Below are 13,811 nucleotides of genomic sequence, written 5' to 3' on the forward strand. Positions count from 1 at the left end.
AGATCTCTTATATACACACACAAATGCACAGTCATGTTTACATAGCTTACAAAGCTACTCCCGTTAAGATCACTGATTAACATCTTTAACTGCCACGCCACTATTATCTTTGAAAGTCCAATAACACATGTTGTTTACTCCAAAAGGCCATGGGCGCTTTTGCCTCTTTCCCTTATCTCATTATATTGGTGGCATGGCTCAGACACTTTTTAAAAATAAAATACATACATTCATCAAAGCATGTTTACACATTGTATTGACTATATTCCTTATTTAGACATGCATCTGGACTTATAAAATGTCAATCATGTTTACTATATTTTATCTTTGACATTTCCCAACATTTTCCTTAATGATACATAAAATATTACCATAGGAGCAGGAACGGGCCGGACCGGACTGGCGACACGCACCACTTGCTTGGTGCGAGGAGCGGGACTGGGTTCCTTTATTAACCCCCGCTCCTTCTGCTGCCTAACAAGCTCCTCTCGCCGTGCCTCTACACTTTCCTTCTCCCTTTTAGCCTCCTGTAGCCTCGTCATCCACCCCGTGTGCCCCCCCCCCCCCCAACATTTTCTTGGGGTTGCCTCTCGGGTCTCCGTCGTCGGCACGGTTGGCATCGTTTCTCCTCTCCTGCCTGGGCATCTACCTTCGCCCATGGCCCTTTCCCCGCAAATATCTCCTCCCATGACCACCATTTGCCCACCTGTGACATGGCTATTTGCTCTTCCTGGGCACGCTGCTTGGTCCTTGTTTGGTGGGATCTTCTGTCGTCGCTCGTTGGAGGACGGGTCAGACCAAGGCGCAGCGTGATATGCATACATGTTTATTTGACTTATAAACACAACGACAAAACAAGAAACGAACCGTGAAGTCCAAGGTACACAAAAAACATACCTCACACGGAACAAGATCCCACAACCCACTAGTGCCAATAGGCTGCCTAAGTATGGTCCCCAATCAGAGACAACGAGCGACAGCTGCCTCTGATTGGGAACCACACCGGCCAACATAGATCTATACCTACTAGATCTAAACATAGAAAATACAACATAGAAAATCACAACAAGGAATATACACACCCTGACTCAACATATAAGCGTCCTCTGAGTCAGAGCGTGACAGGAACTTTTGTTTCTGATTTCAACATATGTCTAAATGTCAAAATAAGAACTTGTTTACATATGATATGAATGATTAATCATCAATACCACCTCTTACATAAACTATGTACACCAGTCAGTTGTTCTGTTGAGGTTTGATATTTCAAAATTCTCTTAACACCCTGTCCCAATGTGGAATGTCCCAGCGTGGAACACGACACTGCAAACCTTTGTGTCTTGTGAAATCTGTTCATTTACAGAGACATAGGGAACTACTTGTGCTAAACCTGAGTAAATACATTGCCAAATATCTCACACAAAGGACTCATAGATAGCAGGTTTATTAGCATATTATGCTGTATAAAAGTAGAGGGAAGTAAAGGGAGCTCAACACACCTACAGGAAATACAATCAGGTGAGCAACTACTCCACAATCTATAGCTCCTAATAACTTTGCCTCATGATATTGTGCTACTGGGGTTGTGAAATGGTTGGTTTCAGAATGTTCCTGCACATTTAAAATGAATCAGACTAACATGGACCTACATGTTGCAATTGTTGAACATGGCATAATCCCACCACATAGAGGGAGTCTTTGGTGAATCCTTTTTCTATTGTTGGAACGATAGATCAAAACACTCCCGAAGAAAGACAGAGGAAAGATGAAAGCCGTATGTTTTTCTCTCCTTCTCCTGCTGCTGGCATGTAGCTTTGGTGAGTCTGCCCGTCAAGGTCTTCTTTATATTATTTAATTTCTATATTTGACAGGGACAATGCCAAATAAACACATGTACCAGATTAAAGCTTGATTTCTTATATTCTTATCTCCATTCTTTAATCTCCAGTCTCTCAGTTTACACAATGGATAATCAGATGCACTCCAAAACAACAGAGATAATACTGTTCTTCTGTTATTCCAGGAGAGGGCCTGAAATGCAACCGTTGTATTGGCAAAGGCTGCAGAAACACAGTGGAGACCTGCCGTATTGACCATGACACCTGCGGCACGGTCATATTCAAGCCCCCACTCCGTGCGTATCTATTATCCTCTTCACTAGGCAGTATACCCTGAGTTTCATCTGTATATATCCCTTCACTAGGCACTTTACTATGTGTGTAACCCTAGGATCAATAACCAATCGGTAAAACACCAAATATCAGATCCTTTTGATTGACATCTAAGGAAAACATTTGCTTGAGCCAATCAAGAAAATGTGCTGGTTTGTGTCTTCTGTATCTGGTGTTTTACCCTATGTCTTGCTTCTCTCTCTCCACAGCTATCTTATTTTTCAAGAGATGCAAGAAGATGTCAGAATGCAGGTTGCTGGGAAGCAACAAGGACATTGATGCCTATTGCTGCACCTCCAACCAATGCAACTGAGAGACACATCCTCTGTCTAACATACTGTCTACTATACAGTCCATTCATTGTACTAAGCTGAATATCATGAATCAATGCAGATGATTGGAACTGTCAAGAAGTTACACAAATAAAGTTGTACTTTTGCGTCTTTGTTCCAAACAGTTTGCATTTATTTATTATTTATGTTTGACATAATTAACATGTGATTAGCCAGGTGATGGCCTGGAACATGAGCACTGCACTGAGCAAGTTTAGTTTATATATGATAAATCATATACAAGTCATATACAGGACTAGTTTATAGCCTATATGATGTATTACCCAGTACCACCACAGAAAATATAGACTCCATTCAGCTGTTCTGTTGAGGGTTTGATATCTTAAAATTATTATTACACACTCTGTCCCGATGTGGAACAGAGCAGACCTGGGATAACTATAGTTTTATCTCTGCGTTGCGGAAAGTAACTATTTTTCCGGGGGAACAAACAACTATTTTAATACAGATCCCCAAAATGAATACTTTTTAAAACTATTTGAATACAGCTCTCATAAATTGACAACTTTTCAAAACTATTTGAATACAGATCTCAGAAAGTGACTACTTAAAATTTTTGGAATACAAACCACAGAAAGTGACTACTTTTCTGAAACTATTGGATTGGCTGCCTTCAACTAATGGCAGGGCTGTATTTGGAACTTTTGTTTCTGATTTCAACATATGTCTAAATGTCATAATAAGAACTTGTTTACATATGATATGAATGATTCATCATCAATACCACCTCTTACATAAACTATGCACACCAGTCAGTTGTTTTGTTGAGGTTCGATATTTCAAAAGGTTCTTTACACCCTGTCCCAATGTGGAATGTCCCAATGTGGAACACAGTTACTGTTTTGTGGCACGCCCTGTTTCAGCAAAAATGTTGGGAAAACCGGGAACTTCCATTGATTTTGAGATACATTTTTATTATTGCTGCAGAACCATATTCCAAGTTTGAATTTCAATTTTTACAACAAATTACATTTTCATCATAAATCCCACACAGCTGTGAGTAGCTAGGCCTACCTTTAGAGTATGGATAGCTCTAGAACGGCTCATAATAATGTCCGGAACGGAGTAAATGGAATGGCATTAAATACCTGGAAACCATGTTTGATGTATTTGATACCATTCCACAAATTCCGCTCCAGTCATTGCCACGAGCCCATCCTCCCTAATTAAGGTGCCACCAACCTCCTGTGATGTATAGAGTAGGCTAGGGGAACTACTTGTGCTAAAGCTGAGTAAATATAGCCAATATCTCACACAAGTTACTCATAGATAGCAGCTTTATTTGCATATTATACTGTATAAAAGGAGAAGAAGAAAGAGGGGAAAGTGAAGTAAACAGCAGCTCAACACACATCTAAAGGAAATACAACCAGGTGATCAACTACTCCACAATCTATAGCTCCTAATAACGTTGTCTCATGATATTGTGCTACTGGGGTTGTGAAATGGTTGGTTTCAGAATGTTTCTGCACATTTAAAATAAATCAGAGGTAGACCTACAGTTTGTAGACCTTCAGTACATGTTGTAATTGTGGAACATAGCATAATCCCACCATATTAAGGGAGTCTTTGATTAATCATTATTTTCTTTGTTGGAACGACAGATCTAAAGACTCCTGAAGAAAGACAGAGGAAAGATGAAAGCTGTATGTTTTTCTCTCCTTCTCCTGCTGCTGGCATGTAGCTTTGGTGAGTCTGCCCAACAAGGTCTTATTTTAGCATATCAAATAAAGTAAAATGTTATTGGTCACGTACACATATTTAGCAGATGTTATTGCAGGTGTAGCGAAATGTTTGTTTTTCCTAGCTCCAACAGTGCAGTAGTATCTAAAAATTCACAACAATACACACAAATCTAAAAGTAAAAGAATGGAATTAAGAAATATATAAATATTAGGATGAGCAATGTCGGAGTGGCATTGACCAAAATACAGTAGGATACAGTATACACATATGAAATGAGTAAAACAGTATGTAAACATTATTAAAGTGACTAGTGTTCCATTATTAAAGTGACCAGTGATTCCATGTCTACAAAAAAAAATGTAAATGTACAGTGCCTTGCAAAACTATTCATCCCCCTTGGCGTTTTTCCTATTTTGTTGCATTACAACCTGTAACTTAAATGGATTTTTATTTGGATTTCATGTACTGGACATACACAAAATAGTCCAAATTGGTGAAGTGAAATTAAAAAAATTACTTGTTTCTAAAAAATAAATAACGGAAAAGTGGTGCATGCATATGTATTCACCCCTTTTGCTATGAAGCCCCTAAATAAGATCTGGTGCAACCAATTACCTTCAGAAGTCTCATAATTAGTAAAATAAAGTCCACCTGTGTGCAATCTAAGTGTCACATGATCTCAGTATATATACACCTGTTCTGAAAGGCCCCATAGTCTGCAACACTACTAAGCAAGCGGCACCACCAAGCAAGCGGCACCATGAAGACCAAGGAGCTCTCCAAACCGGTCAGGGACAAAGTTGTGGAGAAGTACAGATCAGGGTTGGGTTATAAAAAAATATCAGAAACTTTGAACATCCCACGGAGCACCATTAAATCCATTATAAAAAAATGGAAAGAATATGGCACCACAACAAACCTGCCAAGAGAGGGCCGGCACCAAAACTCACGGAATAGGCAAGGAGGGCATTAATCAGAGGCAACAAAGAGACCAAAGATAACCCTGAAAGAGCTGCATTACCACTACTATAATGTATTTCAAAACCATACATACTTTAAAACAAGCTAGCAAACACACCATATTTTCTTCAGGATATGTAATTTTCAGTGATCCCTGTTAGCCTAAAGAGTTTATTTACTAGATAGAACTACAGCGAGCTATCAGTAGGTCTGAATACAAACCTATTCTACGACCACAAAAATAATTTCAAAGAGCTGTCATCACTAGATGCACCATCATATTTCTCTCTCCAAATTATAGCTTAAAACTTTCTAATCATTATATAATCATTCAACTAAAATCAAACTTAATTCACAGTGAAAGTTTTACAAATGTAAATCGTGCATTTATTTATCTGAAACCCACAGCATGAATGATTCAGAGTTGCTTTACTTTCCTAAGTGTTGATGATGATCCTGCTTTTTATCCCCATCTTCTGACAGAAGATCACTTTGTCTTTGTTCTTTTAGTTTTCACACGCAACAACTGTAGTTTAGACATGTTTGTGATTTAGCTGCCCAACAATCTAAAGTAATTTGGTTGATATAGTAGTCTATCAAAGTAATCAAACCAATAATTTTACTACAGTGCCTTCAGAAAGTATTCCCTTGAATTATTCCACATTTTGTTGTGTTACTGCCAAAATATTATTTTTTTCTCACCCATCTACACACAATACACCATAATGACAAAGTGAAAACATATTTTTAGAAAATAACACATGCATTGAGAATGAATACAGAAATATCTAATTGACATAAGTATTCAAACCGCTGAGTCAATACATGTTAGAATCATCTTTGGCAGCGATTACATCTGTGAGTCTTTCTGGGTAAGTCTCTAAGAGCTTTGGACACCTGGACTGTACAATATTTGCACATTATTCTTTTAAAAAATCTTCAAGCTCTGTCATGTTGGTTGTTGATCATTGCTAGACAGCCATTTTCAAGTCTTGCCATACATTTTTAAGCCAATTTAAGGCCTTTAACTAGGCCACTCAGGAACATTCAATGTTGTCTTGGTAAGCAACTCCAGTGTATATTTGGCCTTGTGTTTTAGTTTATTGTCCTGCTGAAAGGTGAATTTGTCTCCCAGGGTCTGTTGGAAAGCAAACTGAACCAGGGTTTCCTCTAGGATTTTGCCTGTGCTTAGCTCTATTCCGTTTATTTTTATGCTTAAAAACTCCCCAGTCCTTGCCGAAGACAAGCATACCTATAACATGATGCATCCACCATCATGCTTGAAAATATAAAGAGTGGTACTCAGTGATGTGTTGTGTTGGATTTGCCCCAAACATAATGCTTTGTATTCAGGACATAAAGTTAATTTCTTTGCCACATTTTTTGCTGTTTTTAATTTAGTGCCTTATTGCAAACAGGATGCATGTTTTGGAATATTTTTATTCTGTACAGGCTTCTATCTTTTCACTGTTAATTGTTGTGTTACTGTCACGATCGTTATAATTAGCGGACCAAGGTGCAGCGTGATAGGCGTACATCTTTTAATTAGTACTTTCCACCAACAACAAAACGATATGTGAAGTCAAAAGGTTCACCAACACAAACCCATACAGAACAAGATCCCACAAATAACAGGTGCCAACAGGCTGCCTAAGTATGGTTCCCAATCAGAGACAACAAGCAACAGCTGCCTCTGATTGGGAACCACCCCAGCCAACATAGAAACACATGAACTAGAACATGAACATAGAACAAACAACATAGACACTACACACCCTGGCTCAACTTTCAAGAGTCCCCAGAGCCAGGGCGTGACAGTACCCCCCCCCCCCCCCAAAGGCGCGGACTGTGACCGCGCCAACCAAACACAAGAGGGTAGGGGCCGGGTGGGCATTCCGCCTTGGAGGCGGATCTGGCTCCGGGCGTGACCACCACTCTCTCTCTACCCCCCCCCGTAGCGCCCCTGGTCTGGTCCCGCTGGCCAGAGCTGGACTGGACATCGGTGGAGCGGATTGCTCTGGCTCTGGTGTGGAGCAGCTGACCGGTGCCGGACCAGGCACCGGTGGAACAGGCACGGACCGTGCCGGACTGACGACGCGCACCACTGGCTTGGTGCGGGGAGCAGGAACGGGCCGGACTGGGCTGGCGACGCGCACCACTGGCTTGGTGCGGGGAGCAGGAACGGGCCGGACCGGGCTGGCGACGCGCACCACTGGCTTGGTGCGGGGAGCAGGAACGGGCCGGACCGGGCTGGCGACGCGCACCACTGGCTTGGTGCGGGGAGCAGGAACGGGCCGGACCAGGCTGGCGACGCGCACCACTGGCTTGGTGCGGGGAGCAGGAACGGGCCGGACCGGGCTGACGACGCGCACCATTGGCTTAGTGCGGGGAGCAGGAACGGGCCGGACCGTACTGGGAACACGCACCACTAACTTAGTGCGGGGAGCAGGAACGGGTTGGGCCGTACTGGGAACACGCACCACTAACTTAGTGCGGGGAGCAGGAACGGGTTGGGCCGTACTGGGAACACGCACCACTAACTTAGTGCGGGGAGCAGGAACGGGTTGGGCCGTACTGGGAACACGCACCACTAACTTAGTGCAGGAACGGGCCGGGCCGGACTGGGAACACGCACCACTGGCTTAGTGCGAGGAGCAGGAACGGGTCGGGCCGTACTGGGAACATGCACCACTAACTTAGTGCGGGGAGCAGGAACGGGCCGGGCCGGACTGGGAACACGCACCACTAACTTAGTGCGGGGAGCAGGAACGGGTTGGGCCGTACTGGGAACACGCACCACTGGCCTTGTGCGGGAAGCAGGAACGGGTCGGGCCGTACTGGGAACACGCACCACTGGCCTTGTGCGGAGATCAGGAACGGGTCGGGCCGTACTGGGAACACGCACCACTTTCTTAGTGCGGGGATCAGGAACGGGCCGGACCGGACTGGTGACACACACCACTTGCTTGGTGCGAGGAGCGGGACTGGGTTTCCTCATAAACCTCCGCTCCCTCTGCTGCCTAACCAGTTCCTCTCACCGTGCCTCTACACTCTCCTTCTCCCTTATCGCCTCCAGTAGCTCCTCCCTCTGACCAACTAACTCCTGCTCCCTCATGACCAATAGCCCCCGTAACCTGGTGGCCTCTTCTCCTAATCCGCCGATACGTCCTGTAGCTGCCTCCAGCATCCCCGTCATCCATGCCGTGTGCCCCCCCAAAATGTTTTATTGGGGTTGCCTCTCGCCTGTCCGACGACGGCACGGTTGGCGCCGTACCTCCTCTCTCGCCAGGGCTTTAACTTTTGCCCATGGCCCTTTGCCCGCGAACATGTCCTCCCAAGACCACCATTCGCCCACCTGGGACATCGCCAACTTCTCCAGTTCCTTTCCCGGTGTTTGCTCCTGAACACGCTGCTTGGTCCTGTTTTGGTGGGATCTTCTGTCACGATCGTTATAATTAGGGGACCAAGGCGCAGTGTGATAGGCGTACATCTTTTAATTAGTACTTTCCACCAACAACAAAACAACAAAACGATACGTGAAGTCAAAAGGTTCACCCACACAAACCCATACAGAACAAGATCCCACAAATAACAGGTGCCAACAGGCTGCCTAAGTATGGTTCCCAATCAGAGACAACAAGCAACAGCTGCCTCTGATTGGGAACCACCCCGGCCAACATAGAAACACATGAACTAGAACATGAACATAGAACAAACAAGATAGACACTACACACCCTGGCTCAACTTTCAAGAGTCCCCAGAGCCAGGGCGTGACAGTTACAGTCATTGGACTCCCACCAATTAAACTTAATGTACAATTACGATCTAGATTAATTTATTTATTTGACAGGGACAATGCCAAATAAACACATGTACCAGATTAAAGCTAGATTGGTTATTCTCCATTCTCTCATTTTTCAATGAATAACCAGATTCACTCCAATTCAACAGAGATGAAGCTGTTCTTCTGTTTTTCCAGGAGAGGGCCTGAGATGCAACCGTTGTATTGGCATTGGCTGCAGTAACACAGTGGAGACCTGCCGTATTGACCATGACACCTGTGGCACGGTCATATTCAAGCCCCCACTCCGTGCGTATCTATTATCCTCTTCACTAGGCAGTATACCCTGAGTTTCATCTGTATATATCCCTTCACTAGGCACTTTACTATGTGTGTAACCCTAGGATCAATAACCAATCGGTAAAACACCAAATATCGGATCCTTTTGATTGACATCTAAGGAAAACATTTGCTTGAGCCAGTCAAGAAAATGTGCTGGTTTGTGTCTTCTGTATCTGGTGTTTTACCCTATGTCTCGTTTCTCTCTCTCCACAGCTATCTCATATTTCAAGAGATGCATGAAGATGTCAGAATGCATGTTGCTGGGAAGCAACAAGGACATTGATGCCTATTGCTGCACCTCCAACCAATGCAACTGAGAGACACATCCTCTGTCTAACATACTGTATACTATACAGTCCATTAATTGTACTAAGCTGAATATCACTAATCAATCCACATGACTGAAACTGTCAAGAAGTTACACAAATAAAGTTGTATGTTTGCATTTATATATTATTTATGTTTGACATTTATGTTTGACATTATTATTATTATTATTACATAATTAACATGAGATTAGCCAGGTGATGGCCTGGAACATGAGCACTGCACTGAGCAACCACAGAAAATACAGACTCCATTCAGCTGTTCTGTTGATGGTTTGATATCTTAAGATTGTCATTACACACTCTGTCCCGATGAGGAATGTTCCAATGTGGAACAGAGCAGACCTGGGATAACTATAGTAAATATAACCAGGTCAGAGATTATGTTTGAGTTGTAGCCTACCTGCAACTACTTCACTATTTATTGCTCATAACAACACACTATAACAAAGCTAATAAATCGCTACGAGAACAAACACAAACACTAAAATGCTTAAAAAGTGGTAAAATGTCACAAATATTTGTCTACTTTGCTACTTGGGTTTCACCATGTCTATCATTATACACAAGCCTCCATGTAAAGCACCAGGACAGGACCAACTGTATATGTTAGTCACACTAAGGTGACTTTGACATCTTTTCTATAGATGAAACGACAGCTCAAAAGACATGTTAAGAGAAGGAAAGATGAAAGTGGTGTGTGTTTCTCTCCTTCTCCTGCTGCTGGCTTTAAGCTATGGTGAGTCTGCCCAAAAAGAGTACTCTAGGTCTTACTAGGTTTGATAACCTGTCTCACTGAATACTTGCCTGGTTATTAACCATCATTTTTTCACCATTGTGTAACGTGGAGAGTTCAGTCAGGTTTAACCAAGTTACTAAACAAATCATTTCACCATTGTTTAACGTGGAGCGATCAGTCAGGTTTAACCAAGCTACTAAACTACACCAGAGATAATGCTGGTCTACTGTATTTCCAGGAGAGGGCCTAAGGTGCAACAAATGTCTTGACAGTGGCTGTAGAGACCATAGCTGAGACACAGTGATGACCTGCTAAAGCGAGGAAAAGGCCTGCGCAAGAATCACGTTCAAACACCCACTTCATAGGCAGCTCCCTCCTTCACTTGGCCTTCTTTACCTTGTGCTTCATCTGTGCGACCTACCAAGGTTAAATGATCAGTAAAACACACACATTTTGGAGTAGGAGTGCTGATCTAGGATCAGTTTAGCCTTTTAGATCATCATTAATAAGATTGTATGGACACGGAGGACCTATTCCTAGATCAGAACTCTGAAATGCATTATAAATACAGGCCCAGGTTATGTCTCTTCTGTATCTGGTATGTTCAACCCTCTCTCCATAGCTCCCTCAACATTCAAGAAATGCATGCAGATTTCAGAATGCCGGATGTTTGGAGACGAGAGTGAGAACGTTCATGTCTGGTGCTGTTTCTCTGACCTATGCAACTGAGACATAACCCTCGACTACCATAGATTCTAGAATTTGGTGTGATGTCTGGCACTGCAAGAGTACCACATATGTAGTCCATTTACCATCTATTACTGTTGTTGTGAAGCAGTTACAAAATACAAGTTGCTTCGTTCCCCAACAGTTTGCATTTGTTTATTGATGTCAGCTTTAACTTGAAAGCATGATTCAGTTTGATAAAATAGATGGGCCTATACAGATATCATGTGACTCTTTAGCATGTGATTGGTCAGGTAAGTTGATGGCATAAAACATGAGCACTGAGCAGCACTATTTGCCTCTACCCAAGGCTTGAGCTGCTCTGCCGTTACTATAGTGACCAAGTGGGAAAGAATCCAGGTGGCATTCCTAGAACACTTCCCATGGCAGCCTGCCGAGTCACAATTCCCAGAACACAACACCATCTTTATCAGGAACTTCAATGATAACGTTGTATTTATGTAACAGTGAAAATACGGTCTATATGAGGACAGCGCTGTGTTTAGACTAGAGTCACACATATACCTGTGAAAGCACCAGAACTCAGGTGAGATTATTACATTCTGTAAGTGACATTTACATAACCATTCTAAAATACCTTGTAATGGAAATATCCCTGACTGTCCTGTGTTTGGTGAAGCATTGTTGATGAGAGTCGTGGCTATATCTTTCCTTCTGATGAGTTCTATTTGCGGTATGTAAGTGAATAGAATGTTCCGGAAATAACTTCAAAACAACACTGAAACTCTTCCACTCTGTGTTCATGATAATAACATGCTGTATAGTGTTTGTGAACTGTATTAACAACCTAATTGATTCAGTGAATAAACATTATAGTGATATATAAGAACACAATATTAAAGTTTTACAAAACATTATAATAATTAAAACTGAGTTTGTGGTACTGTATTGTCTAGGTGTAGGAGAGGCCCTCCAGTGTTAGCGGTGTCTCCCAGACACTCCTAATGAAGACGTGTGTGGAGATGTGCTGACAGGGCCATGGCACCTGGCCCCTCTCCGTGAGCTAAATACGCTGGGGTTACACTAACTCTAGTCTTACATTGCCACACTTCCAAGTCTCATTTATCACTTGGTTATTGGAATGAACTATTTCAGAACAAAGGTGAGAAAGCCACAAATCATGGTTCCACTCACTCTAATTCCTCATCTTCCCCAATATCTCATCATCTACTACATTAAGATCAGTGAAATCTTGTTTTTATATTGTTTGTGTATGTTTGTTGATGTTGTGATTGCATCCGTTGTGTGTCCCACGGTCCACCTCTCTCTCCTTGTGTCATATTTCCGAGGATGCATCAGCAGCAAGGAGTGTGAACATCTCCAGGGCATCGAGGGAGGACTCCTCCACACCTACTGCTGCAAATATGATCTCTGTAATCACTAACGGGACAGTGCATTTAAAATGTCTTCTCTAGTCTTCCATAAGTTATATCACATGCAGCCTAAAAATAAAAATAAAAATATCTGCATGTTTATACAGTTTGTTGATCTTTTTAGGTTATAGTCTTAGGTTACAGATATTTTTTTAGTTATAGTCTTAGGTTACAGATCTTTTTTAGGTTGCAGTTTCACACTTCAACTCAGAAAATATTACAACATAATTACAACATGATTTCAGGGCCGATTTGTCAACAATGAAAAATAACATACATAATTCTTCCACTAGATGTCAACAGAGCTCCTACTTACAGCATAGTCCAATAAAATGAGAGTTTATGGTTTAGCTGGGCACAGCATAAAGATCACTCCATAGTGACAGACATATATTATTAATACGCTGAATGAAACTACATTTATCAGTTTCCTACAATACACTATGATTATGCATTTGAGATTAATAAAACCTAAATGTATTAATAATTCAAACTCTATACAGATAATGATTATTTGACTGTGTCCCAAATGGCACCCTATTCCCTATATAGTGCACTACTCTGACCAGGGCCAATAAGGTGAAACGTAGTGCACTATGTAGGGCATATGGTGCCATTTGGGATCAACACTAGTGTCAAGAGACTGTATAGCAGTTCTGTGTTGACTAAAACACCCATGCTGAGAGACAAGCTCCGTCTGTGCAATAGTTAATTATTTAATTCATTACACTACAATAACCGATCGTTACACCTCCTAGGGAGTTGTATGCTCACGCTCCACATGTGATTGTTGTTTTCTAAAGACTAACACAGTCGAGGGAATATTTGTATTTGTAAACAAAGGTTGCCAGCGGAAATCCCCCCACTCACACACTCACGCAGGCACGCACACACGCATGCACACACACACACACACACACACACACACACAATCACACACAAACACACACACATACAAACGTTGATGGCTGACGTAGGCAGCTCGTATCACATCCATTCCTCTCTTCCCACATAGACACAGGGGTTCCCTGACCCTTGTTTTATGACCCATACTGTAGGGGGACACCCCATTGGCAGAGGCTTCCCCCAGTCAGGAAAGAAAACCACCAGGGTTGTGGAAAATACCATTTAGCAGCCTGCAGGAGACTACAGGACCCCACACCAACTAGCTACTTCCTCCACCACATGCTTGCAAGGATCCCCCCTCTGTACACACGCACGCATATAAGTACACATTCTTGAACCATTTTTTAAAAGGAGCAGGGGGTATTCCTCCTCCGGAAAGTTGCAGTGTGGTTGGACCACCAGGTGAACACAATGTACATGCGTAAT

At 42.5% G+C, this 13,811-nt stretch overlaps 1 protein-coding gene and 3 long non-coding RNA genes across 4 annotated transcripts; 3 read left to right on the forward strand and 1 right to left on the reverse strand.

Moving 5' to 3' along the window:
• The first annotated feature begins 582 nt into the window (after window positions 1-582).
• Window positions 583-2,627, forward strand: LOC311112023. The gene is made up of 2 exons (XR_014610821.1): window positions 583-1,817; window positions 2,024-2,627. It is a non-coding gene; the product is annotated as an uncharacterized lncRNA (long non-coding RNA).
• LOC311112024 lies at window positions 2,023-3,373 on the reverse strand. Its single transcript, XR_014610822.1, has 2 exons — window positions 3,094-3,373; window positions 2,023-3,055 (listed from the first exon to the last, which is right to left on the reverse strand). It is a non-coding gene; the product is annotated as an uncharacterized lncRNA (long non-coding RNA).
• A 773-nt stretch (window positions 3,374-4,146) lies between these two features.
• Window positions 4,147-9,743, forward strand: LOC311112176 (uncharacterized protein). Its single transcript, XM_084155153.1, has 3 exons — window positions 4,147-4,213; window positions 9,151-9,261; window positions 9,508-9,743. The coding sequence occupies exons 1-3, from the start codon at window positions 4,162-4,164 to the stop codon at window positions 9,609-9,611; spliced, it is 267 nt and encodes an 88-aa protein (XP_084011279.1). The 5' UTR covers window positions 4,147-4,161; the 3' UTR covers window positions 9,612-9,743.
• Window positions 9,744-11,534: 1,791 nt separating this feature from the next.
• Window positions 11,535-12,581, forward strand: LOC311112011. Its single transcript, XR_014610817.1, has 2 exons — window positions 11,535-11,632; window positions 12,003-12,581. It is a non-coding gene; the product is annotated as an uncharacterized lncRNA (long non-coding RNA).
• Window positions 12,582-13,811: the final 1,230 nt, after the last annotated feature.

This window comes from Coregonus lavaretus (assembly GCF_964263955.1).
Source record: "Coregonus lavaretus genome assembly, chromosome: 38".
NCBI lineage: Eukaryota > Metazoa > Chordata > Actinopteri > Salmoniformes > Salmonidae > Coregonus > Coregonus lavaretus.

Coding starts and splice junctions, on each gene's coding strand:
- LOC311112176 (XM_084155153.1), top strand. CDS start 4,162: ATGAAAGCTGTATGTTTTTCTCTCCTTCTCCTGCTGCTGGCATGTAGC. Junction 4,214..9,150: donor GCTGCTGGCATGTAGCTTTG/GTGAGTCTGCCC, acceptor CTGTTTTTCCAG/GAGAGGGCCTGAGATGCAAC. Junction 9,262..9,507: donor CATATTCAAGCCCCCACTCC/GTGCGTATCTAT, acceptor CTCTCTCCACAG/CTATCTCATATTTCAAGAGA.